Source organism: Zalophus californianus, chromosome 6, assembly GCF_009762305.2.
Source record: "Zalophus californianus isolate mZalCal1 chromosome 6, mZalCal1.pri.v2, whole genome shotgun sequence".
Taxonomy (NCBI): domain Eukaryota; kingdom Metazoa; phylum Chordata; class Mammalia; order Carnivora; family Otariidae; genus Zalophus; species Zalophus californianus.
In genome coordinates this window covers 90,383,484-90,409,430 of record NC_045600.1, presented here as the reverse complement: position 1 = coordinate 90,409,430, position 25,947 = coordinate 90,383,484, and the positions used below count along the sequence as shown (strand labels likewise).

General features: G+C 45.3%; 1 protein-coding gene across 3 annotated transcripts in view; it reads left to right on the top strand.

Annotated features, from left to right (window-relative positions):
• The first annotated feature begins 1,854 nt into the window (after positions 1–1,854).
• SHC4 (SHC adaptor protein 4) overlaps positions 1,855–25,947 on the top strand; it is a 129,702-nt gene continuing 105,609 nt past the window's right edge. For 2 of the 3 annotated variants that reach the window (XM_027570729.2, XM_027570727.2), the window contains exon 1: positions 1,855–3,173. In XM_027570729.2, coding sequence (XP_027426530.1) covers positions 2,589–3,173 — 585 coding nt within the window. In that variant the 5' untranslated portion in view covers positions 1,855–2,588. The remainder of the gene's footprint in view (positions 3,174–25,947) is intronic. The other variant, XM_027570728.1, reaches the window with a different exon arrangement.

The window sequence follows — 25,947 nt, the reverse complement described above, 5'->3', positions numbered from 1 at the left end:
TCAGCCCTCCTAGGACTCAGTCCTCCTGAGGAATGTGGACTGCTCTGAGCCCCCAGCGTCTGGTCGGCACAGTGCCTACCCGGGTGAGCCAGTTGCCCTGGGCACCCCGTCCTCCAGTCATGAAGACCTCAGCAAGGACTCACATTAACCAGCTGGGCTCCCGTTGTTCCTTCTTTCTCCAGGCCCACACAATTGTTAGGAAACTGATTCTTTGAATGGTGTTGGCTTTCTCAGCTTCTCCTGCTCTTTGCTCCGTTTTCAGTTGCCTGCAGTGGTGTAGACTCTGTACCACAGGGGATCGGTGTACCAGCTTCAGGGTCAAGCGGCCCTGGTTCACATGGCCTTTGTTTGCAGTGATTGGCAGGTACTCAGCGAGGCAGGCGCTGTATGGCACGTGATGCCAAGTGCTTTACAGGGATTAGTATTAGCTCATGGACCCTCATAACACGTCCATTAGACAGCTGCTTTTAACAGATGAGGGCATTCAGGCACAGAGAGGTAAAATAACTTTCTCAAAGCAGCATAGCATGGGGGTCTGTGACAGCAAGGAAGGGAGCCCTGGGAGGGGAGAAGGGGGGGAGGGGAAGAAAGAAAAAGAGAAAAGAGGAAGGCTACCTCACACCTTGCCAAGAGCTTGGCTCCCCAGCTCCCCAGGGGGTGCGGGGGTCTAACTGACTTAGCCACTCTCTCAGTTTTGCCAGAAGGTGTGGGGGTGGGGAGAAGAGGTCAGCTAGGATTGAAGGGAAGGTTTATGAAGAGACAAAAAGGCCTTCCACGGAAAAACACATCCTAACGGTTTTGGCAGACAGCATGTGAAAAGGTGCATTCTTCCTCTGGGGAAGCAGGAAGCCAGCCAGGATGCCTCTCAGTGGGTCACAAGCAACCATTTAATTCAGAACCTGTGTTTAGATCCCAAGGGAGCTCAGGCCACCAAAGTCATGAATACACATGAGCCTCATGCAGCCTTGTGGACAATAAGACGATGAAGGTGACATCTCCGATTCCCGCGGTTGCCAACGTTCTTTTAATTTGTAAACTAACGAACAATTTCAGATGTAAGAGCGTTGGTCTACAGAGAAATGTTAACCTTCAGCAGAGATTTTGTCTCTTCTGATATGTGATTTCCACATCTTCCCTGGGTTTCAGCAGTTTCCTCTTCTCTATTCCTAAAAGAACCTGCATTTCCCTTTCCTGACTCCCTTCCTGGCTTCCTGTGTGCTAAGCCTTTGCAGTTGTCATCATCTCTTCAGAATGCATTTGATAGGTACAGGAAGTTGCACCAGACGGGAGATGGGAGATGGAACCAGCAATCAATAAAAAAAGAACTATGTTTCTAAGAAAAATGCATCACGGCTTCCCACCGGAGTTGTGTACCATATGTCCTAATATCCGTGGAACAATGGAACTAAATTTTAGCTCTTCTGCTTGGCTTTCCCGGCCATTCTCAACAAAAAGAAAAGAGACTTTTCACCTGCTGCTACCCAGCTTCCCGAGGATTCCTAGTACAGATTGCCTTTCCTTTTAACCCTTTCATCAGATACCACAAAATAAAATCTCTCCTTCCAGCTTTATTTCTCCTGGCTAGTAGTTTAGTATATTTATGGTGCATGAGTCATCAAGCTGCCGCCTGATTGGATAAAAACCAAGCACCCCTGAGACCATCAGTCAATTACAGCTATTCTCAGCTTCATTCACAGATTTATTAGCTTGCACACACAGAGAGAAATTCATTCAGCAAAGTTCATTCATAAAAATTTCAACACTCTGCATCATCCTGCATATCTCAGCCTTCTGCAGCCGAAGGGCTCCTGAAAGAAGCTCTGAGCTGAGTCCAAGAGGGAGGGGAGCTCAGAGCTGGGGTGGGCAGGCTGGGAGGGGATCTGAGGAACACGGAGGGATCGCAAGTCCATGAAATAATGCGGAGCACCGCCCGTCACTAGTACTTCTGGCTTGTGGCCCGGACGGGATGCGAGACAAGATCTTCCAAGAGAGGGCAGCTATCAGAATCGACGAACTCAGGCTGAAGGGCCTTTGGCTCATATATACATTTGCTCTTTTTCCTTTTTTAAATGAACAATCACTGGAACAAATAAAGGGTTAATAGGCCAGTCATTGCCCCGCCCTGTGAGAGCCGGAGGGAGCAGGTTTGAAAGTTCCTGTGTGCAGAAGGGGAGGCTGGGGGTGGGGGGCGCTAAATATTCCTGCAAGGCTCCTGCACCGCCCGCTGGCGATGCGGCGGGACGGGCTGGCCGGTGTTCGGCCCGGTTCCGTGCCTGAGAGTTGGCCGTGAGTGATCCCTGCCACCGCGAGCCCCGGTCCAGGCGTTCCCGGCAAGGAATCCAAGGCGAGAACACCGAGTGCTGCCGCTGGGGCCAGGGAGGGACTGAAATCAACTGGGGAGGCGTTTTCTCCCCAGGCTGTCACCCAGAAGGGCCTGGGAGCCGAGGTGGGCGAGGGAGAGCGCAGAGTTGGAGAGGTGGCTGCCGCAAGTCGCGTGGGGCGTTGAGGCATTTGCTTTCCGTTCCGTTTATCTAGCAGACGACGAGGCGATTTATGCAACAGTATCCTGTTTCAGCACTGCCAAGGCTATGCGAAAACGCGGTCAGGACAGCCTGGCAGGACTTGTGCTGTATGTAGGACTCTTCGGGCACCCCGGGATGCTGCACAGGGCCAAGTACAGCCGTTTTCGGAATGAGTCCATCACGTCCTTGGACGAAAGCAGCCCCGGAGCCTCGGTGGGGAACAAGGGCTCGCCTCAGCCTCCCTACCCCACCCTGGCACCTCACCTGCCGGCTGACGATGCCACCTTGGCGTCCCAGGAGAGCCCCACCCCACTGTGCACCTTGATCCCTCGCATGGCCAGCGTGAAGCTGGCCAACCCAGCCACCTTGCTGAGTCTGAAAAACTTTTGCTTGGGTACCAAAGAGGTGCCCCGGCTGAAGCTCCAGGAAAGCCAGGACCCGGCTCCCAGTGGCCCAGCTTCCCCTGAGACCCGTCTAAATAGGGCTGGGTCCGCACCTCCGCCGCAGCCAGACCTGGTGGGGCACAGGGCAACTGTCTTAACTCCCGATGCCTGTCCCCTTCCTGGCCCTGGGGAGCCAAGCCCAGGGAGCAGGCAGGACAGGCACTTTCTGCAGCACCTGTTGGGGATGGGCATGAACTACTATGTGAGGGTAAGTCTATCTCCCTCTCTGTGCTCCTTCTAAGAACTCCTGGGGAAAGGGGCATCTTCCCTGTGTTCTGCAAGGGGCTGCACACCACCTGGCTGGGTTCTAGGTTTGGACAAGACATTGTGTAACTGGACTGAGAGGAGGGGAGCTGGGCTTACGGGTTTCCCTAGGAATATCTGGCTTGTACTGAAGTCAGATAACTTTTGGTTCAAGGCCATGAACTGGTGCTAACTTGTAGGTAGTTTCCAGGGGGTAGGGACAACTTCTGATGGAGACGGCGAGATGGTGCCTTCTTGTGCCCCCCTGGACCTAGCATTCTGACCAAGAAGGGTGAAGAATTTCAAATCTGTTTAGTGACTGAGACCTGCTGGGCTCTATCAGCCACTGTATTTCGGTAGGAATTTCTGTGCTAGAGGAATGCATGATGTGTAAGGGACTTGAATTATTTTTAAAAATGTAATTCAGCATTTAACAAGTACTTCTGAAAGCATGGCTGTGTCTCTGTGCCTGTGCTAAGAGCTAGTCTTAGGTCTTTGGTGCCCCCCCCCCCCCGCCCCTGGCTTTATTGCCTACACTGTGGCAAGTGGGCCTTGTCCATGAGCTGTGTGCAAAATCAGGGTCCTTACTGGCGTCGCACATGCCCTTGCTCATTCCAGATCTGGGTAAGAGAAGAGAAAAAGATTTGACCCCTGCTCTTCTGGAGCTCACATTTCAGTCAAGGAAAACCAACCAATACATGTGAAATAATAAGAGAACAATACTTAGCAATAGAAATCTAGTGTGAGAATGCTGAAGGAATTCAGAAAAAGGAAATGGTTTGTTGTGGTCGGGGATTCATTTACATGGGAAACCTTCAGAAGGTGTGTCTTGGAAGGGATATCAGGTCCGGTTTGACAGAAAGGAGGAGATTCCTGGCAGGGCAAAAATATGAGCAGTCTGAAAGGCAGGTATCACTGTGGTGGCCACAGGGGAGGATCTTATAATCCGGGCTTAATTGAAGAGGGGAATGCTGGAGGGTAGTTGGTGATAGAGTGGCTGGTGCATCGTTGGTGCTCAAACACATGTGAGTTGAATAGAGACAAATATAGATCCTGGGTAGCTTGGGGACGAAGGAGCCGTTGACTGAGGTTCTTAAATGTCAAGGGGGAGTTGGTAAACACTGTGACTGGTAAACAAGAACCCTCGCTTGGTTTGTAGGCAAACTGTGCCTTGATGAAAGTGGTTTCAAAAGGATCAACCTGAATTGATTTGAGATGGATGGAAGCAGGGAGAGATTAGAGATTGGGAGGCCAGTCGGAAAGCTACTCCGAGAGTTTAGGCATGAATGGATGAGAACCTGGATGAAAGTGGAGGTGTGAGAAAGGAGGTGAAGACAAGAACCTCTGCGAGAAGCCTCCATAGTCTTGGGTGATCCGTCAGACCATTTCAGCTCATGATACAAATAGCAGAATAGTGAACATTTATTGAACAGTGGGTAGACTGGTGAATTTGTTATTGTTGTTTGGTTGTGGGTGATTATTGATAAAAAGGTTCTGAGGAGTGAGATAGAAGCAGAGTGAGTTGGGAAGGGGGTCGTGCTAAGTTTGCGTAGGCCACATAATGTGTAAAGTAATGACATCTCAGTGCTATTAATTTGTAGGTAAGTAGTCATGTAAGACCAGCACTCAGGTGAGAAGTCTGATATGAAGGTGTAAATTTGAGAGATAGCCAATAATTAGCACAAATGGACAAATAAGATCTCAAGGAAGGGCAGATAATGAATGCTGAGAGAGTTCCAGGGAGAGGAGGCAGGGGACAGCCTTGGCAAATGGATAAGTCAAACCGCTAAGGAAGATAAACTTATGGGACACTCAGTTCTTGCCCTCCCCCGGAGTGGCATGGCTCATAATGGAAATAGCTTCATCTATCTACTAAAAGTTCAGGGGCACATTCTCCTTTGTCAGCCCAAGTGTCTGGCTCTAGTGGGAAAAGAGCGACTCCAAACCTGTGTTCTCTGCACCTGCCTTCCCATCACATAGACATCCTGTACTCTCAGCCCTGCCTTGCCTTTCCTTTGGTACCTCCTCCCACCTCCCCACACCCACACACCTGTACAATTTTGAATGTGAAAAGAGTTGCTGTGTGCCCTCCACTTTCCCTAGGGAGTGTTTCCATTTTAGATTTTTAATGAGGATGTCTGTCTTTTCATGGTGATGATAACTGACCCCAGGGAAGGCGCTGACCCCCGTGACCCAGGTGAGCCACACTATATTGCCTAATGGACAATGACATGAGACACAAGTTAACACTTCTCATAGAAGGTAAAAATATATGGAAGTGCATACTTTGTTAATTTTTATAGAAGTCCAACTTTGAAAGATGGAAGGGACACAAAAGTTATCAAGTTCAATGCCTCTGTGGGGAAACTGAAGCCCAGAGAAGTGAATTTTTAAGGCCACCAGGTGAGGCAAAAGGAGAGTTAGAACTCAAGTTCCCCGTGTGCTATTCTTTGCTCTTTTCACCACAGGTTTCCATCCTGGTTGAGATTCTGTTCCTCAGAATTCTTTTAGATATGAACCAATTTAAAAAAATGAAATGCCAACCTATTAATTTACAGTTAATAATTATCATACCAAGTGCACCCAAATTGTGATCCCTGTATTCCCATCTGTAGGAAGATGCACATAGGAAGATTTAAATCAAAAGTTTCTTAGGGGACGCCTGGGTGGCTCAGTCAGTTAAGCATCTACCTTTGGCTCAGGTCTTGATCCCAGGGTCCGGGGATGGAACCCAGCCTCTCGGGCTCCCTGCTCACTGGGGAGTCTGCTTTTCCTTCTCCTTCTTCCCACCCCCCTGCTCATTCTCTCCCTCTCTCTCAAATAAATAAATAAAATCTTTAAAAAAAAAAAGTTGCTTAGGGGTGCCTGGGTGGCTCAGTTGGTTGACCATCCGACTCTTGGTTTTGCCTCAGGTCATGAGTTTGAGCCCTGAGTCTGGCTCAGTGCTCAGTGCAGAGTCTACTTGTGATCTCTTCTTCTCCTTCTGCCCCTCCCCCTGCTCGCTCCCTCTCTCTCAAATAAATAAATAAAATCTTTAAAAAAATAAATAAAAATTTGCTTAGTGATGATGGAATCAGAGCAGAAAAGTGAGAGAGATATTCTTGATGGCTAGTGGGACATAGAAGTAGGCAAAAAGTAGCCATATATTTTTGTAGGCAAAAAGTAGCCATATATTCTACTTCCTTATCCACATCATGTGACTTCTCCTTTCCCTGCCCAAACTTATTTGTTTATTCATTCACTCATTTATTCAACAAATATGTATTGTGAACCAATTATGTGACCAGAACTGTTCCAGGACCTGAGGATACATCAATGAATAAAAAAGAGCAGGTCTGAGCCCCCGTGGAACTCACATTCTGGTGAGTGGAGATGAGCCCTGATTGAATAAACAAGTAAATATAATATGTCACATGTACTAAGTGATAGAGCAATAAGACAGGGGAAGTAAGAAAGGCGGTTGCTTGGGCAGAAATGGAAGGGATTGCATTCCTTTTGGGGCAAAATGACAGAGCTATAGTTACTCTTTATTTTGTTTTCTTGCATCTTTTATCTTTACAATAGGAACTATATTTGCCTTCTCCTCTAACTTCGATTTGACTTTGGGTTAAATATCTTTTTTTAATTAGAAGATTTATTTATTTACTTGAGAGAGAGAGAAACAGAGAGGGCGCCTGCAAGTATGAATGGGGGAAGGGGCAGAGGGAGAGAATCTTCAAGCAGACTCCCCGCTGAGTGCAGAGCCCAGTGCAGGGCTCCATCTCATGACCCATGAGATCATGACCAGAGCCGAGACCAAGAGTCAGACGCTTAACGGACTGAGCCACCCAGGTGCCCCTAAATCTCTCTTTTTTTTTAATTTACTGTTCCTTTGGTCTTATAATATAGAATCAGTTATACAGCTGAAAATGTTTTATAAGTTCTGAGCACCTATTTTTGAGTCACTTTCATTTAAGCTCAGGCCTTGAACCCTCTGAAGATCTTTCAGGGAAGGTAGGCCAGCAAGCCATTCTTTGAGAGATACCAAGCCAGAAGTGGGACAACCAGACCCGGTCTGAGCAAAGCAGTGAGGTGAGTGAAGTCCGTGACATGGTGCCAAATAGTGACTTTTGTTTCCACCATAAGATTAAGTCTTGTTTCTTTACGAGGTATTCCCAAGTCACTTTGTCCATCACCCAACATTCACTCGGAGGTCTCAGTTGCCCAACAGACTGTGCTGAGTACGGAGACCACACCACGTGCCCTAGAGTGAGATGATTGGTCTGTAGGGCCTTGAAGCCCCCCATTTAATGACTCCAGCTCCTCTCTTCCCATGGGAGGTGTTTAAAACCTTAGTTCCCGTTCCCAACCCCCAAACTGCTTACAATTTAGTTGAAAGCTAAATAAAGCAGAGGCAAAGAAACCAACTGCGCTGGAGCTGCCACAGACCTGTACAGCAGTTCTGACGGTAGCCCTCCAAGGGAGGCCGCCTTCTGCGAATGATGACAGCCAGCCCTACCCCACCCTTTCCAACCTAAGTGAATAGCACACAGGGTTGAAGATCAAGGTTTGTCTCACCCTGCTGCCCATCTTCTTCCCACCCTCTTACTCCACCTCGGAGCAAGACAGGCAGTCCTGGAAGTTTGTGAACCGGAATGCCGCAGATGGAGGACCACACCGGGCTGTCCTCAGCTTTAGTACAGGACCGACCTGCAGACCTTGCCTCGTTGCATTTATTTGCATGATTTCAGTCTCTTCACTTCAGCCCAACCCACCCCAGCAATTTCCACAGATTGTGTTAGTTTGCTCAGGCTGCCCTGACAAATACCACAAACTAGGTGGCTTACACTGCAGAAATCTATTCTTTCGAAGTTCTGGAGGCTAGACGTCTGAAATCAAGGCATTGGCAGGGTCATGCTCTCTTTGAAGGCTCAAGGAGAGGATTCTTCCTTGCCTCTTCCTGCTTTGGGTGATTGACAACAATCCTTGGCATTTCTTGGCTTGGAGAAACATCACTCCAATCTCTGCCTCGGTCTTCAACGTGGCTTTCTCACTGATGTGACCGTGTCCGAATTTCCCTCTTCTTATAAAGATAGGAGTCATTACACTTGAGCCCATGCTGATCCAGTATGACCTCATCGTAACTTGATTATATCTGCTTCCAGATAAGGTCACATTCATAGATCCTGGGTGTTAAGACTTCAACTTAATTTTGAGGGGGTTATAGTTCAAACCATAACAGTCCCCAAAAGCACTTATTGCAAAGTGTTTGCCCACATAAGTGTTCTTGGGTATTGGGCTCATCAGTTTTGTGTGCAAATATGAATTTATGTTGAGGAATTTTATTTACATCCTTTGTAAATCTCACAGACTACTCTGACCGTCCATCCTTCCTTGTCCAATGGTATGGCTTATTACTGAGCCAATAGACTAGTGGTGTCTATTGTCTGTTGTGTAGACTAGAAGTAGTCCATGGTACCACGATGTTCTGTCTGCCCCAGGTATCTCTCACACAGGGCAGCACAGGTCTAGGAGTTATGAGATCTGCATTAAAGTAATGGCTCTGGTGCTAACCAGCTGTGTGACCTTAGGTGAGTCATTTCACCTCTCTGGGCCTCATTTTCTCATATTTAAAGTAAGAGAGTTGAACAAAATGCTGCCTAAGATCCTGAAACTCCAGGTCTCCTTTCCCATTGGTCTGTTGGGATCTCTTTGGCTTAGAAAATGGATTCAGGACAGTTTCCTAAAGGAAATCATTTTTAACATCTTTGTGTTAATAGAGAGGAGAAGCAATGTCTTTAGCATCCTCTTACCCGCACTGAGCTGGCTTCACCAGTAAAGCAGAAAGGGGTGTGTTATACTGGCCTGGGCACAGGTGCTCAGTTCTAGAGAATCGGTGTGAGAGGAGGCAGGTCGTGGGAAAACATCCAAACATCAAGTGTAGGATTCTGGGGAGTGTCGGAAGCCAGGCCGGTCCAGGGGGCAGGCCAGGGTGAGTGATGGTGGCCGGGATCATGGCTTACATGGTCTAGCCAGCCAACCTGAGGACTGTAGGAACAGCAAGAGTTAACCCTTATCGATTCTCTCTGGACAAAAGTGCTAAGAGAAGAAGGCCCTACCACACAAAGAGACAGTCTAGTAACTCTAACCTTGAAAGAGGGAGATTGATAACTGTGGGAAACCTCTGAAGAGACAGTCCCATGATTTATGCAAAAGAAAGGCAGACCTGAGTGGTGTAGGTCAGGCCCTCACAGGTAACAGATGGCTTTCTGCCTCTGCCTCTGCGCATTTACCTCTTTTCTAAATTATCGTTGCTTAAAAGTGTGGTCATATGGATGGGAGGAAATACTTCCATCTAAAACTGACAGTTTGTCATTGAGGGTGTTATATTTTCCTTCCTGTTTCTTTCTTGGAGTGAATGTAAAAGTAGATCCTGCTAGAATTTAGAAAAATCCTGACAGATTTGACCTGTTGTTCCTGTTAGTCCCCTTATTGTTTATTTTATTTTTTATTTTTTATTTTTTAGACGGAGAGGGACACAGCGAGAGAGGGAACACAAGCAGGGGGAGTGGGAGAGAGAAGCAGGCTTCCCACTGAGCAGAGAGCTGGATGCGGGACTCAATCCCAAGACCCTGGGATCATGACCTGAGCTGAAGGCAGCCGCTTAACAACTGAGCCACCGAGGAGCCCCTTGTTTATTTTTTTTAATTTATTTTTATTTTTTAAAGACTATTTATTTATTCTGAGAGAGAGAGAGAAAGTGCACTTGCAGAGGGAGGGGCAGAGGGAGAGGGAAGAGAAATCCTAAGCAAGCTCCATGCCCAGCACAGAGCCTGACACTGGGCTCCAACCCATGACCCTAAGATCGCGATCTGAGCTGAAATCAAACCAACTGAGCCACCCAGGCGCTCCCCTGTTATTTCAACTCTCATACATCCTCTGATCTGTCCAGTTCTTCCCACCCCTGATCACTAGAGCATAACTGGAAGAGAGAGTCTTAAGAGTTCCCCAAGTTCAAAACCTTCATTTTACAGTTGAGGAAACACAGAGACTCAGAGATAGGAAGTAACTTGCCCCAAGCCACGCAGCTTCTGGTGGTGGAGCCCAGAAAAGAACTCCCAGTTCTGTGTATAGCACTCTTTTGTAGCTCCATCTTGCTTCACCTCTCCTCACTCCCTGAACTAAACGTGCTATGCCAAATGTCTCTATTGATGAAAATGCTTTGTGTGTGTGCTTTTGTGTAAGAAGACCAGAACAAAACCTTTCTCTTCTAGCAGAAAAATTGTCTTTCAAAAGCAATGAGAAGGGAAAAAGTGAGGCAGAGTGGCAAGGAGCCCCAAATGCCTTGGCTTTATCCATTTTTGTTGAAGGCGGTCCCTGCACGTGGCGACATGTTGGTGTGGGACCAGGACTTGTACGACGTGCATGGACTGGCATCCATGAATTCCTCTTGCACAGCTTTTGGGGATTGCTTCCCTGTTATGGCTTCTCCCCTCACTTCCATGTTCATATCACTGTAAAGCCATTACCATGTTATCACACGGATTGATTGACCCAACCCTGTTGCCCAGTATGACCATCCCATCACCAGAAGAGTGATCTCAATGCTGCACACAGCTCAGGAAGCAAGGCCATTCCACAAATTTAATCCCCGGCAGCAGGGATATGAGGTCTCTGGGGTTTCTTCCTCTCTCCTAAAAGATACAAGCTTCAGATTTCGGTGAGGGGTGGGGGAGGGCAGTGGAGGCAGAGTGAGAGAGGTCTGATCAGATTTGTGTGGAAGCATCAAGATCATAGTTACCAAAAGATGTAGGCCTTAGTGCTGCCCACAAATAACCATTATATGAAACGATTGCATCTGAAACAGAAGAGTTGAGCAAGTGGGTATTTGGAAAAGTCAGGAGGCTTCTGAGAATTGGATTTTTGATTGAGAACATTGACTGAAATCACATGAAACTTGTCCATATCATAGCAATGATGACAAGAAAGGATACATTTGTAACCATAAACTCAGGTGTACAAGAAGTGTCGTTACAAATATATTTTAAAAATCACATGAAATCTGACACCAAGCCCTTGGTGGCTTGGTCAATTTTGGTCATTATTCATCCCCCAACCTCCAATCATGATCACATAGTGAATCGGGAGGCTTATTTCGCACCCCTAAATGAGGAAAGGCCTCTGACCTTTAGTTCATTGTATAGGATATTGATAATCCTCTAAAGACAGGAGGCACTCCTGTGTCTAGACCTCCATTTGCACACTAGAATCCTGACCCATTCTGAGAGCCCCTTGCTGAGAATCCAGTTTCCCTCGCTGCCCCTCCAGCCATTCCCCTGGGGAAGACTTGCTACTTCCCCAGGGCTTGGCCGGAATGCGGTTTGAGGGTCTGGAATGCTCAGAGACCCACCAGTATCAACTGCCCATCCTCTTCCCCTCACTGCCCCTGAAGGACAGGGAGGACAGATGACTTAAGCAAGTTAATGGGAAATCCAGAAGCAACCAGCAACCAGAGAGGGTGCTGGTTGAGGGAGGGCACAGCAGAAGGGCACGAAGGAAAGCACAGCCCACCTACAGAGGCTGGGCAAAGATGGAATGAAGTTTAAAGAGTCGCCCCCATTTGTTAGACACTGGCAGCCAAGGGTTCTGATGGAAAATGAGGCTGAAGGTTCTTCGCAGGAGTTGGAAATTATACTCCTATGGGAGGTTGAGGGGATTGAGAGACGACGGGAGTGGGAGGGGGGTGCAGGGAGAGAAAGAGAGTGGAGATAGAATGCATAGTACCAGCAGTGTCCTACCCAGAAAAGAATCTGGAACACAGAGGTCATAAACCAACAGTTTAATGGCATGTTTTGTTTGGGTCAAAATAGGAGATTTATTTTATTTATTTATTTTTTGGTTTAGTTGCCAATGTTTTAAAAATTCCATATAAAACTCTGGATTTCTGGCTTCTCAGAAGAGCCGACAGCCTTGGACAGGTCATTCCACGTGTCAGCAGATGGCCAGAGCTGGCTAGTGAGTGAGTCACAGTCCCACCCAGTTTCACACACTTACGGCACCTGTCTGCCCCTCCCCCCACCTGTGGCATCAGAATGGGAAGGTACTGTAAGCCCTTTGTCTTTCGTTTTCTAATTTGGACTATCTGGGAGAGAAACTGAGAATGTCTTCTTCTTGGGCAACATACCAGGACTTCTTTATGTAATGGGACAGAGTCCGGGGGCTGAGTGAGCCCACGAGAGACGCGTTGTCTTCCCAACTCAGAGAGTCTTTGCCCATTCTAGCCAAGCTGCAGAGTTTTTAAAGACAGTGGAGCTCCAGGATGGGCACAGGCCATCCCTATTTTGTGAAGACGTTAGTCAAAAGTTAGTTTGTAGTCAGTTCTTTGGGACAATGAATTTTTCCAAAGAAATCATGTTAAAAGTTGATAAGCTTTCTCCTATGGTGTGAGAGAGGATTAAATGGAAAAAAATATATGAAAAGATTAGTACAGGGCCCGTCCCCAGGTAGAGGGAAGAAAACAAACTTTTAAAGGGCCAAGAGTGCTTTTGGGCAAAAATCCATTGAAATGGGCTAAATTTGACTTGGGTGTTTCGCCGTGTCCCCTTAGCATCCTGTCTCCTGACCGGCAGCGCAGCCCTGGCCAACCTTCCTTCCCTAAGCCTTCCGGTGGTGCCCCCAGGGCAGGCCTGCCCACCGCCCACCACTCTCCAGCTGCCTGCTCTCCCCAACTAGTGGGCTTCCCTCTTCCCTCAGTGCAGCAGAGGAAAAACTTGCATTTTGGAAAGATATCTCTTTACTTCATTGAATCTTTATTGTAGCATTTCCCAAAATTTTCAGAGGGCCACTGATAGCAGTTAAAACCGTTTGGTAAAAATGCAGACTCCCAGCACCCTCCTGAAGTTACTGGATCAGAATTTCTGAGGCTGGGGCCCAGAAACCTGCATTTTTAACACGCTCACTATGTGATTCTGAAGCATACAAAGTTCAAAAACCTCTGCTGAGTCCATTTGGTGCGGTGGTTTTCAACAGTGGATGATTTTGCCCCTCGGGACATTTGGCAACGCCTGGAGACATTTTTAGAGCTCAAAACTGGTGAAGAGGTGGGTGCTACTAGGTTGAGTGACTAGAGGCCAGGGATGCAGCTACACATCCTACAGGGCAAGGGACAGTCCCCAAAACAAAGAATGCTCAGGCCCAACTGGCTGATGGGACAGAGGTTAAGTAGCTCTGAGGCAGTGGGATGAAACATGTCACCCTGGGATGTGCATTAGGAGGTGGTAGTGAATGGAAGAATAAACAGTTGATTAGTCATCTGGCTTTTGAAAAATCTAACCTAAGCTATTTCTGTTTGTCTCGAGTTTTCTTCTTTCTCCTCTTTGAATTCCACAAATTCTCTAAAAATTATAGTTAACTTCCTTACCCCCTAGCCACACAATATTCCTGTGGCTTCCACATCAGGATCTCAAGGGGTGGGAATGAAAGGGGCAGATCAGCTGTGGATCAGGTATGTCCAAAGTTACAGCAGGTTCAACCCTGACTCAGGTGCATTCTGGACTAAATGGCATTTACTAACCATGGTGTCCTACCATTATTGGTACCTTCATTTCCATAGGGAAGTGTGTTAACAATTTTAGCAAGTAACTTCCCAGTAAATTTTAAGAGCAGAGCCTGTCTTGGGGTTGGAAATTTCCTTTAGTTAGAGGCAAAGAAGTGCCAGAAAGCAAGCAACTTGAGGATAAAACCATGTGCTATAAGGACAACCCCAGAAATTGAATTTTTCCCTCAATGTCATGAGATGATAATTTATATGAATCATTCATTAGGAAATGGTGAAATATATAATCCAAACATAGTTTTTTTAACCTCGTGCCAACTCCAGGTCCTTGAAAGTCACTGCCCTGCCCTCTCCTCTCCTCTCAGCTCCTCTCTCCTCTGGACTCAGGACTCAGACTGATACATTGACTACAACGTTCTGTTTCATAGTGAGTTAAGCTACCCAAGCTCACGAGACTAATCAGCATAGAGCTAGGACTAAAATTCACGTCTCTCAACTCCCAGGTGGGTGCTCTGTTCACTACCATGGTGAATAAGACATAATTCTTGCATGAGGAGGTGACAATATGAAAAGGGAGCAAAGATGTCCACACAAATTACTGTAACATAAGGCAATGCATAATAAATGACACCAAAGTGATCCAAGTAAAGCATGTGGGATATCATGGAGGAAAGGCAACTTCTTCCATTTGAGATGATTAGAGAAGGTTTCATGAGGGAAGAAGCATTTTTTTGAGTCTTGAGAAATGGGTAGAGTTTCCGTGGGCAGAGATGCAGGAAGAGCATTCCAGGCAAAGAGAATGACAATAGAGAAGCCTTGGACGTGGGAAAGTAGAACATGTATTTGGGGAATGGTGAGTGATTTGACTTGGTTGGACAGTGCATAAGGTGTATGTAGGAGATCAGTGGGAAAATAAGATGAACTGAGGCTATAACAAAGTTGCATAGTATCTGAAAAGTTAGGTTTTCCAACAGAAAACCATTGAATATATTTTTTTAGTAGCATAAGGACAAACTCAGAACTTTGACAAACTCAAAGCTGTGTTTTAGAGAGATCGTATGGGCTACAGTGCTCAGAGAGGATCCAAGAGGAAGGAGACTGGGCAAAGGGAGTCCTGGTGAGAAGCAATGTGGGAGCAAAGGCAGTGGCAGGAGGAATGAGGGCAGATGTGAGGCCCCTTAGAGGAGAAGGGGAGAGACAGGAAGGGTTTGTGGGTGAAGGGTGAGTTCCATTCTGCATGTGATGCATTCAAGGAGACTTCAAAGCATCCAGGTGGAAATCTCCAGCAGAAAAGAGAATAGTTAGGATTGAGGAGAAATTATTTTTGTTGCTGTTGTCTTCAAAGCCCAGGGAATGGACAAGGCTACCAAAGGGAGAGCGCAGAGTGCAGATGCAGAGGAGAGAGCTTTGAGATGCAACCATTTAGGTATTCTGTGGAGAAAAGGCATTAGTGACAGAACTAGCAGAGTGAGGAGCAGGATGGAGAGAAGACAGGGCCATCCAGGGAAAGGAGGGGAGAGTTTTGAGGAGAAAGATGTTGGATGAAACAGCAGCAGGATCTGGGAAGTATTCAAGGAATATGAGACCTGCAAGAGCCACAGATTTGGCCTTTTATTTTCTTACTTCCCTCTCCACTAAGATATTCAGTTCAACTATTGCAGAGCACACATGTCACTGGATATCCCACATGTGCACTCTCTCCTCTTGCCCTCTCCTTGAGTGGCATCTCCCAGATTCTGAGCCAGAAATCTGAGGCATGTCTACGACACTTGCCGTCACATTCCACACAGCCTTCAGTTATCAAGCCCTGACAATCCCACCCTTATGACATTTCTCATACACATCCATGTCCTCCCATGCCCACTGCAATTTCTAAGGTGAGGATGAGAGTAGGCAGCATTTTCAAACTCATTGACCAGCTTCTTACTGGTCTACTATTTTCTCTACTGGTCTACTAAATGCACTTTGCAAAACACTGTAATTGTAGCTTTTGGTTGAAACTAGGAGAAAAATGATCCTAATACAACGTGGAAAATGATACATACCTATGGAAAATAGTTTGATGGATCAGCGTCATGAACTCTGGGAGGTGGAGACAGCTTCTAGCTGGGTGGTCAGGGAAAGCTTCCAGGGGAGATGGCATTTGAGATGGTCCCTACAGATTGGATAGACGTTGAACCATAGGGAATATATAAAAATAAGGGGTATTCCAGATGGTGGGGGCATAGAGAAGGAAATAGAGGTAAATACAAGGGAGAGCACTGATTTTAGTTTGGTTAGAGTGGAGGCTGCTTGGAAAAGACTGGTGGAAAAGACTTGAGCCAGCTTATAGCAGTCCTTAAATATCAGGCTGAGGAGTTTGAGCAGAGGCTTGGGGATCTCTTTGTGCTAGAGAAGGAGTGACTGGAAGTAGGGAAGCCCTTTCAAAGGCTATTACAGCAATAGTCAAGGGGAGAAGTGTCTATATGAGGGTCTTATTGGGGGGGTGAAGTAAAGAAACACTGGTGGCGATATCATGGAAGAAAAATTTGACGATGAGGGCAGAACGCAATCCAACTTGCCTGAGGTTTTGAGGTAGAAGGTCTGGGGTGGGCCAGTGAAAGACACAGAGGACCCCAGGAGGAGCAGTGTTGAGAGGGAAGGTCAGAGGTTCAATATCCGACACATTGAGTTTGAAGTCACAGAAAGTCATCTAGACTAGAGGGAGGTGTCCAGCAGGCCTGCAGAGCTGGGGAGGGCTTCAGGTCTGGTGTGTACTTTGTGGGTCAAGACAAGCGATTAGGCATCCTTATCTGACAAGCATCCCATTAAGGCAGAGAGATTTTAGGTGATTTTCAAGGGTGGGAAGAATGGAGTGTTTCTTAATATTATACAGTAGAAGGCCTCTTCTCTGATGGAAATGTTTCACATATCCTTTTGACATTTTGGTTAAATGTACATAAATGTCCATTTGTGTTGTAGAGTCAAGGCCTTTTCTCGGAGTTTTATAGATATGATGATTAATACCCCTTTCATTGGGCGCCTGGGTGGCTCAGTTGGTTGGGCAACTGCCTTCGGCTCAGGTCATGATCCTGGAGTCCCGGGATCAAGTCCCACATCGGGCTCCCTGCTCAGCAGGGTGTCTGCTTCTCCCTCTGACCCTCTTCCCTCTCGTGCTCTCTATCTTTCATTCTCTCTCTCTCTCGAATAAATAAAAATAAAATCTTTAAAAAAAAATACCCCTTTCATTGTTCTTGTACAAATTCTACCCATCATTCCTCACTTATATTCCTTTCAGTGTCTTCAAAGTGATATGAGCTGTTAGGGAGATCTTCAAAGCAAGCTGAGTGCAGAACATTTCATTTTTTAAAATCATTTAGAGTTGTTTTTATCCACATGTAGTTTAGCTCTATTTTTTTAGAAAGAACTTGCCTTCCTAAAGTCTTTCTAAAACTTTTGACTTAATCTTTGTAGAAATAACCGCATTTAAAAAAAACCCTAACTCATATATTTTCAGTTTGCTTAATATCTACTTAAATGATGTGACTTCAGCAACAATTACAACCGCCATATACAGGTGTGACACCAACACACCTGGTTCTCAGTAAGTCTACACTCCAAACAGCAGCAGCAGAAGGTGTGGGCATCTCTGCGGGCTGTGGCAAGCTGGTTGAGTGGTAACCAGTTAGCAGAGTTTTACTGTTGTATTGTGTGCTGACAGCTCAGCAACTTGGTTGGTTGATCTGTCTCAGGATACATTTCCAATTTTTGTCATCACAACGAGCATGTTTTAGATTCCACTTTTCCTTTTCCTACTGAACTTGACAACATCTTGCCCTTGAAGACAAGGCAGTATTTAATGAATACTGTTGTACTTACTCTCCAAACGGTTTCTGTTCGGGGAAGATGATAGATAGAGAGTGTCCCAAGGCAAACTAGAAAATAAAAAAAAAAAAACACCGCTAGGAATACAGCAGGTATCCTGACTGCCCCAGCAGAATCTTACCCAAGACCCTCTTTTCAGGAGATGAAATTGAATCAGCAACTAGAAGACTATCTCTGGGGATGGAGGTTTAAATTTAGAAACTCATCTGTGGCCTAAGCCTTTCTCTTTTTATAAAGACAACCAAAACATGTGAGGTTTGAATTCCCCACACTGGTGTCAACATTATTGCCAGCTTACAACTCAGTGAAGACCCTCTGTTTTTTATTTCTCTTAATAACAATAGGGTGCCCTTTGCATCTCCATAGTATTTTGTAAACATAAAGAGGATTAAGTTTGTTACAAGGGCAGATGTAATTTGTTCTCAGTAGCTTTTGTTTGTCCTTTGGAAAAAATACATATCTTTCTCAGGTAGGATAACATTAACTACGGGAAATATGCTCCAGCAAAAAAATGGTGCTCTGCTCACCAGAATGGCTATGGCTTAACTCTTATTTACCCAGCACTCCTAGGGATGCGAAGGCTACACGATCCTGGTGAATGAGACTGTTCTCTCACTTGTAGTTTTTAAAAATATATAATAAGGGAGAAAGAGTCACGAGGGCTAACTTTTCTGAACTCTTTTTGTTTAATCTAATTTTTCTTGATTGTATTTTCTGAAATGTCAAAGGTAACACATACTCATTTTGGTAAAAATTAAAAACAGTGCAGAAGGTAGAAGGTGAAGGTCCCATTTTCTAGGGTAATTACCACTCCTGACAGTTTGTTTTGTAGTCTTTCCGAATTCTTCCTAAGCATTGCACACTTATATATACACATACACATACTTGTTGACACAGATGAAGATTATAGCACGCATACTGTTCTGCAACGTGCTTTCCCTCTCTCTGACAGGTAGGTTGGGGCACCCTCATGTGTCACTATGTGCTGATCCTCCAGGAGGAGCACAGTGTCCCAGAGAAAGGGCCACGCTTCTGGCCACTCCTCTACTAAGAGACAGTTCTCTGACTTCTGACTCCAGGAGGTCAGACCTTCAGCTTCCCTGTACTGTTTCAGCTTGCTCTCTTCTGTTCCTCAGCTGCTTTCCTCACCTGCATGAAGCTAGAGGTGGGGGCTCTGAGTACAAGGGGATCTTGGTCCCCAGTCTAAGAGCATGCTCTTCTACTTACTATGTAGCTAGAGATGCTGGGATCCATCAAGATAGACCATTTCCCTCCCCAAAATAAGAGAGTTTTAAGTCAGATTAGCCAGCCTGAAACACCCCCCCCCCCCGTATGTGGGTGCATATCTGTACGTGTAAGCGTGCATGTTGTTTTAGAAAGCAAAGCCTATAGTTCTGTCTGATGTATTTCTCTGAGAGAATAATACTAGAATTAAATAAATTCTTTTACTGGCATTCTAGTATACAGGCTAGCTTATTTAGGGCCAGAAGGGATGGTATCCTTGTAGGGTCCGGATGTCTTGCTCATCATTCGACTTCCACTCAGCTTCTAGAAGTCAAACTAGTTGTATGTGATGTCCCTTGAAGAGATGAGAGAAGGTGCCGACTGTGGAGGAATATCCCCGGGCAGACAGGGTCCGCTTTCTCCTGCCCACAGACCCGAGGGGCTTTGCCAGAGAGCATGAGACCAGCCAGGAGCCTGCCGGCGAGGGAAGAGAACCCTGACCAGAAGCTCATCTATTTTTGTGCTGGTTTTCTTTTGGTTTCTGAAATGATGTTAAAGATACTTATTCTGGCTAAACGAAGACACACTTGGAAAGACTTTTTGATTTGAAAAGAAAATATCTTGGAAGTCCTGAAAGTTTGGAATAAATGTCTGAAACTTCAAAGAGGACCTCTAACTGCACCCCCCAACCCCCGACTCCCCAACATTTACATCATGAATAGACAGCCCATGGGAGCCAACACATGGCTGTCTACATAATGCTGGACTCTCAGGACCTGCCTAAGTTATTTCAAGTATCTCTTCTTAATCCCTTTAAATACAGAGATGAGTTTTTAAAAAAAAATATGTTAACCCATCTGGAGTAGCTATAAGCTGTTCCCTGAAAAACAAAGAAACCTTTATTCAACACCAGATCTCCCATTCTTTATCTTTTATGACAAGTTGCAAAATTCTGCTGAGATAAAGGCTGAGACTGCAAGAACCGTATCCTTGTGCCTCGTCCAGTGGTAGGAAGGTCTTGTGGAGGGAATGTGCAGAATGTACGTAGAGAGCGAGACAGAGGACTGGGGAGGGGAGGAGGGAGCCATGCAGCCAACCCCAATGTGGAACAAAGGAAAGGGATTCTGGCCCAGGATGTGTGGCAAACTCCCAAATCGCCCTTTGTAACATGTAAGAATCCCACTTCCTGAGGAGGCTATTACCTGTGAAGAGAAGGAGGAAAGGGGGTACTGGGGAGGGGAGGGAATGGAGGGAGAAGGAAGAGGAAAGATGAGGTTGGACGGGGGCATTGCTGTGGGAGGCCCTTGGGGCGGGCACGAGTATTGATCCCAGAGGCCTCCAGGAAGCATCCTGTGCACTCACAGGCCGTAGTTTTATTGGGATTTATACCCCACTGACTTCCAGAAAGGTTTTGAGGTGGCTCACCTGCTAGTGAGTTAATGCTTCCTACACACACTGAGCAACTCTGTAGGAGTGAAAGGACAGAAAGTCTGTGAGTCATCGCCCAACTGTTCAAGTGAGTTAAGAGGGGGGCTGTTTCTTCTGAATGAGGTGCCCACAGACACTGTCAACACCCACCGGTAGGAATCCTGATACAGTCGACTCATTTAGTCGATATCGCCAGGAAATCATTGAATTTTTCAGATAACTGAAGCTTCTTCCTTTAGAAGTCAGTCTTCTAAAACTTAAAATACTTTACACAGAAACCTCTGCATAATGAAGATTATATGCTCCTTTCTCTTCAGAGATGGCTGATAACTGAATGAAAAAAAAATGGGGGGGGGAGGGGGGAGGGAAATGCCAGATGTTTTCTCCAGATCTATGGTTTATTTTTTATAACAGTTTTATTGAGATATAATTTGTATACCATAAAATTCACACTTTAAGTGTACAATTTGGGGTTTTTTGAAGGGGCGGTTAGTATGTTCACAGAATTGTGCAACCATAACCACTCTCAGGTTTTATTGTATTATTATTTATTTTTTTGAGAGAGAGAATGTGTGCTGGGAGGTGGGGAGGGCCAGAGGAAGAGAGAGAATCTTAAGCAGGCTCCATGCCCAGCGAGGAGCCCAATGTGGGGCTTGATCTCAGGACCATGAGATCATGAGCTGAGCCAAAATTAAGAGTTAGCCGCTTAACTGACTGAGCCACCCGGGTGCCCACCACTGTCAGGTTTTAGAATAGGTTTATCACTCCAAAAAGAGGCCAGGTACCTGTAAGCTCCCTACCTCTGCCCCTAGTCCCTGGCAGGCATGAACCTACTTTCTGTCTCTCTAGATTTGCCTATTTTGGGTACTTCATATAAATGGAATCATATAATAGGTGGTCCTTTGTGTCTGGCTTCTTTCACTTAGCAAAGTATTTTCAAAATTCATCCATGTTGCAGCACGTATCAGTACTGCATTCCTTTCTATGGCTGAATAATAGTCCATTGTATGAATGTACCACATTTTGTTGATCCATTCGTCAGTTGATAGACATTTGAGTTATTCCCACTTTTTGGTTATTATGAATAATACTGCAATGAGCATTCATGCATAAGTTTTTGTGTGGACATGTGTTCTCAATTTTCTTGGGTCTATACCTGTGAGTGAATAGAGGTTGAAATGGAACGTCCTTTTTTTTTTTTTCCTGTTTTAAAGATTTTATTTATTTATTTGACAGAGACAGAGACAGCAAGAGCAGGAACACGAACAGGGGTAGTGGGAGAGGGAGAAGCAGGCTTCCCACAGAGCGGGGAGCCCGATGTGGGGCTCGATCCTGGGACCCCGGAATCATGACCTGAGCCGAAGGCAGCTGCTTAATGACTGAGCCACCCAGGCGCCCTGGAACCTCTTTTTTCTTCTGGTGGAAATGGAGTCTTCGTTCGAACAGTCACGGTGCTATCACTTCTCGACTTTTCGGCTAACATCAAGTGTAACAGTCATGGTGCTGTTCTGGGACCCAAGATATACTGGCAAGAGCTAATAATTATGATGGGCTAGTTGTCCCTGCACTCTGAGCCCCCAAATCTCTGAGCTTTTTGAATTTATATGTCTATATTTCTACAATTTGTCAGATTCCTTATGTTCAATGAGCTGTGACTATTTGCTCTTGGTAGTGAGAATAACATTTCAGTTTGAGGTTCTGGCCTCCTGAGAGGACAACCCGTTAATATTGTATATAAATCAAGAGTAATGAGCTCTGAATGAAGGACTGAGGTGCTCTCCTAGGAGAAAAGACACAAGCAGAAGCTTTAGGGTTTGACTTAATTTAAAAATATGTTTTCAGCTGGGATGCCTGGGTGGCTCAGTCGGTTAAGCATCCAACTCTTGATTTTGACTCAGTCATGATCTCAGGGTCCCTGCTCCTAGAATTTTGATTACTAAATTTTGATTACTAAATCAGCCCCACATTGGGCTCCTCGCTGGGCGGGGAGTCTGCTGAAGATTCTCTCTCTCCCTCTCCCTCTGCCCCTTCCCCCACCCTCGCTTGCTCACACGCTCTATCTCTCTTTTAAAAAAAAAATCTCTTTGGTCACTTGCTTCTGTAGTCTCAGCCATGTTTAGGACACTTGAAGTTTTCAAGTAGGACACTTCCATTTAAGGTATTAGTCTATAAAGCTATGTTCCGATAATAGGGATTAAAATGTTACTTTTTCTGATATATAGGAAAATGTGCTTACGAGCTACTGAACTGATTCTAGTCTAAAACCTGTTCACAGAGCTCTCCCTTCGTCGGGAGGGAGCCACAGAGGAACGCTGATTCCTCAAATGCCATCTGCACAGCACAGGTTAAATAAGGCCTCTGTAGCTCTTAGGATTAGGTTGTCACAAAGGCTCAAATGATGAGGGTTTAAACAGCAGAGGTTTTCTTTTTCACTCATGTAAAAAAGTTCATAGGTAGGTAGTTCAGGGCCACACAGTGATCCCACAGTCATCAATCACCCAGGCTTCTTCCATCTTTCTGTTTGGCCATCCTTAACACATAGCTTCCATCCTCAGCCTCGCTCAAGATTGTGACACGACCATGGGAGCGCCACCCCCCATAATGTGCATTTTCCAGGTAGCAGGAAGAAGGAAGGACAAAGACAAAAATGGGGCCCCTCCTAGCTGAGTGAGCCCCTTTAAAAGAGCTTTCCTTGAATTCCTACCTGATGACATCCTCTTAAAACTCCTTGGTCTCCTGGCTTCAAGGAAAGCTTGGAAATGGTGGTTTTGAAGTTGGGCACAATGGGGGTTCTGTTGGCAAGGAAGAAAGGAGGAAAGGAAAAAGGAGGAAAGGATGTAGGTAGGCAACCCAGAGTCTCTACCCTGGCTTCCTAGGAGATCTTGTTTTAAGATGGATGAGACAGAGGCAGGTCACCACACTGTTATACACAGAGCTGTGCAGAGGTTTACAGCAGCCCATCCCTGGACCACTTCAAAATTTGTAGGCTCAGATAGTTGAAAAGGAGGATTGTTGGTAATGGTGGAATTGTCCATCTCAGCTCTGCAGTGCGAGCATCAGAGGACTTTCTGGAGGATATGGGATTTTAGAAGGACTTCAAAGGAAATGGTACTATCAACAGAGACCCTCTTGAGGTACTATGGGAATGGCTGGCCTAGACCCATCTGTGTGATGTCTCCTATTCTTCTTGGTTCCCATTTGTATATGCATGAATGCCATTGGTCAGGGGTATTTAAGGCAATGGTTGGAAGTTTGAAATGTAGTCAGTGGCTAGGGAAGGAAAGAAACTTCCTGATTTCCATGAGAATCTCAAACCTGGGCTAGACTCCTCATTATTAGCTATAACCACTTGATTCTCCCTGCTCCTAGAATTTTGATTACTAATTGAACAATATATCCTAGAAACTCATTGGGTTTTTTTAAGATTTTATTTTTAAGTAATCTCCATACCTAATGTGGAACTTGAACTCGAAACCCTGAGATCAAGGCTCGCATGCTCTACCGACCCTGCCAGCTGGGCACATTGTAGAAAGTCATTATTTAATGTAATAACCAATAGTACAAGTAATCTACCCCATGCTAATGGACTTTAAAGGAAAACAGATATCTTCCTTGCACTCTTTTCTTTCTCTTCAGCGAAAACACTGAGATTAAAAAAAAAATGGTTACAAGCTAAAAATCAGCAAATTGAATCTGAAATTCTATTTGAGTTGCTTTCTGAAGGCATTATTTGAGTTTGATTAAAAAATCTATGTTAGAATTTGTTGGGAACTTGATATTTGTGATAGAGCGAACAGGTTCACAAATTTCTATACTTGTTTAGAGTTTTGTGATGTTGCATGACCTTGTTCAAGTCTTTTAAACGCTTTGAAAATTAGAGGATTGAGGCAAAGAGTTTTTTTCAAATGCAAAGGTTTTGTGAGCCTAGGGTTTTGTTTTTGTAAAAATATTGACTTAGCAGGTCACCCCTTTCCGGCTCTGATCACAATGCCCCTGAGATTTAATTCTGAAGCAAGCCTACAGTTGCTGAAGTCATAGGCTTGTGCTGCTGTCCATCCTAACAGCATTTCCACTTACACACACTCTGGCTCGGTCCTGATGGTTTATAAGAATATTTAAGAATCCCCAAATAGTATCTAGACATATGAAAAGGGCAAATGTTTCTTCCAACTTTGAAAGCTGTTTGATTCGGGCACTTGGGACAATCTGACTCATTATTATAAGAACTTATTTGAATCAGGACTTAACACATTTCACAGAGAGTCTCCGCTTCTGTTTCCCTGGGCACCGTGATCCTGCACCCTCCTCCCCTGTCCTGTTATTGTCAACCTTTCTATCCTATGAGCATGTGTGCAAATCTGTTCCATTTTTAAAATAGCTTCCTCCCATTAATCTTTCCTCTTTTGTTAAAATGTAAAGTTCTCAAAGCAAAAATGAAAACAAAAGCAGTATGCTTTCTGGTTTACATCCTCACCTCTACATCACACTCTAAATCCCCTGCTCTCTGCCTTCTACTTCTCTCCTCTACTGATATTGCTCCACTGAAGCCAACAATGAAAGCCAGCAGTGGCCAAATTCCAGTGGACATTTTCCAGCCCCTTAGCCTCTTGGTCATCTTCACTTCCCTTAATTCAGTAAACAGTCTCTTTCTCCAAGAAACTCTGTGTGCTCTTGACTTCCATCATATCATACTCCTCTGGTTCTCCTTGTATGTTTCCAACTTTTGTTTTGTGTCTTTCGTGGACTCTACCCTGCCTGCCCTTTAAATGCTGAGTGACATCAAATAGGGCACTTAACTTTTTATCCATGAAAAGTAAGAGGGGTTTGAATGGATAATCTCTAAATTCCCTCAAACTCTAATATCCTTTCAGTCATATTATCAGGAGTCAGGAAAACTGGCTTGAGCTACAGAAAACTCTTGTGTTTCAAGTAGAAAGAAGTGTAATGAGAGATGATTAACATTTGGGCTGCAGCTCTGCAAGGCATGTTGTTGCGGCTGCTTCTTATTCAGAGAAAACATAAAGGCTGAAAACTAGTATGACGTCATTCGGCAGTTTATCATCATGTGGGAGACTGACTATTGGGAGTTGTGGTTTCAGCATAACAGAACAACCGACCATTCATGGAGGACTTGAGTGCTGTGACTTGGAGGGAGAATGGTATGAATGAGGCTCTTTGGCCACCATAGCCTCCAGACATGACCACACACCGGGCATGGTTACAGTCCTAGAGAGCTGGAAAGATTCAAACCACCATATATAAATGCTCCTACTGGGGACATCATGTTTGACTAAGTATGACAACTGATGATAAAAATGTTGGCCTTTTCCAGTAATAATTAAATGGTACCTATAGTTTTCAATAGTAATTTCGTTATATATACCGCTAGCTAATATTTCAGATTATTTGCTGAGAGTGAGATTTAATTTGATAGGCAGGGGTGGGAGCAAAAGTTTAAGGGTCTTTGAATCTCTAAAGGGGGATGGGTGCAGACACTGCTGCCTGGGGGAGAGGGGATAGAAGAGAGCATTTGATGGAGCTGTGAAATCTGTCTCCCTTGTGGTGGTACTTGCAGATGCTCTCATTTGTGAGTGTGTAGTATTCCTCCAGTAATGTTTGATTCAATTAAAAACTCTAGGTCCTGAACACTGAAGGCTGAGACAGATTTGTGTGATGTGAGGGTGTAGGG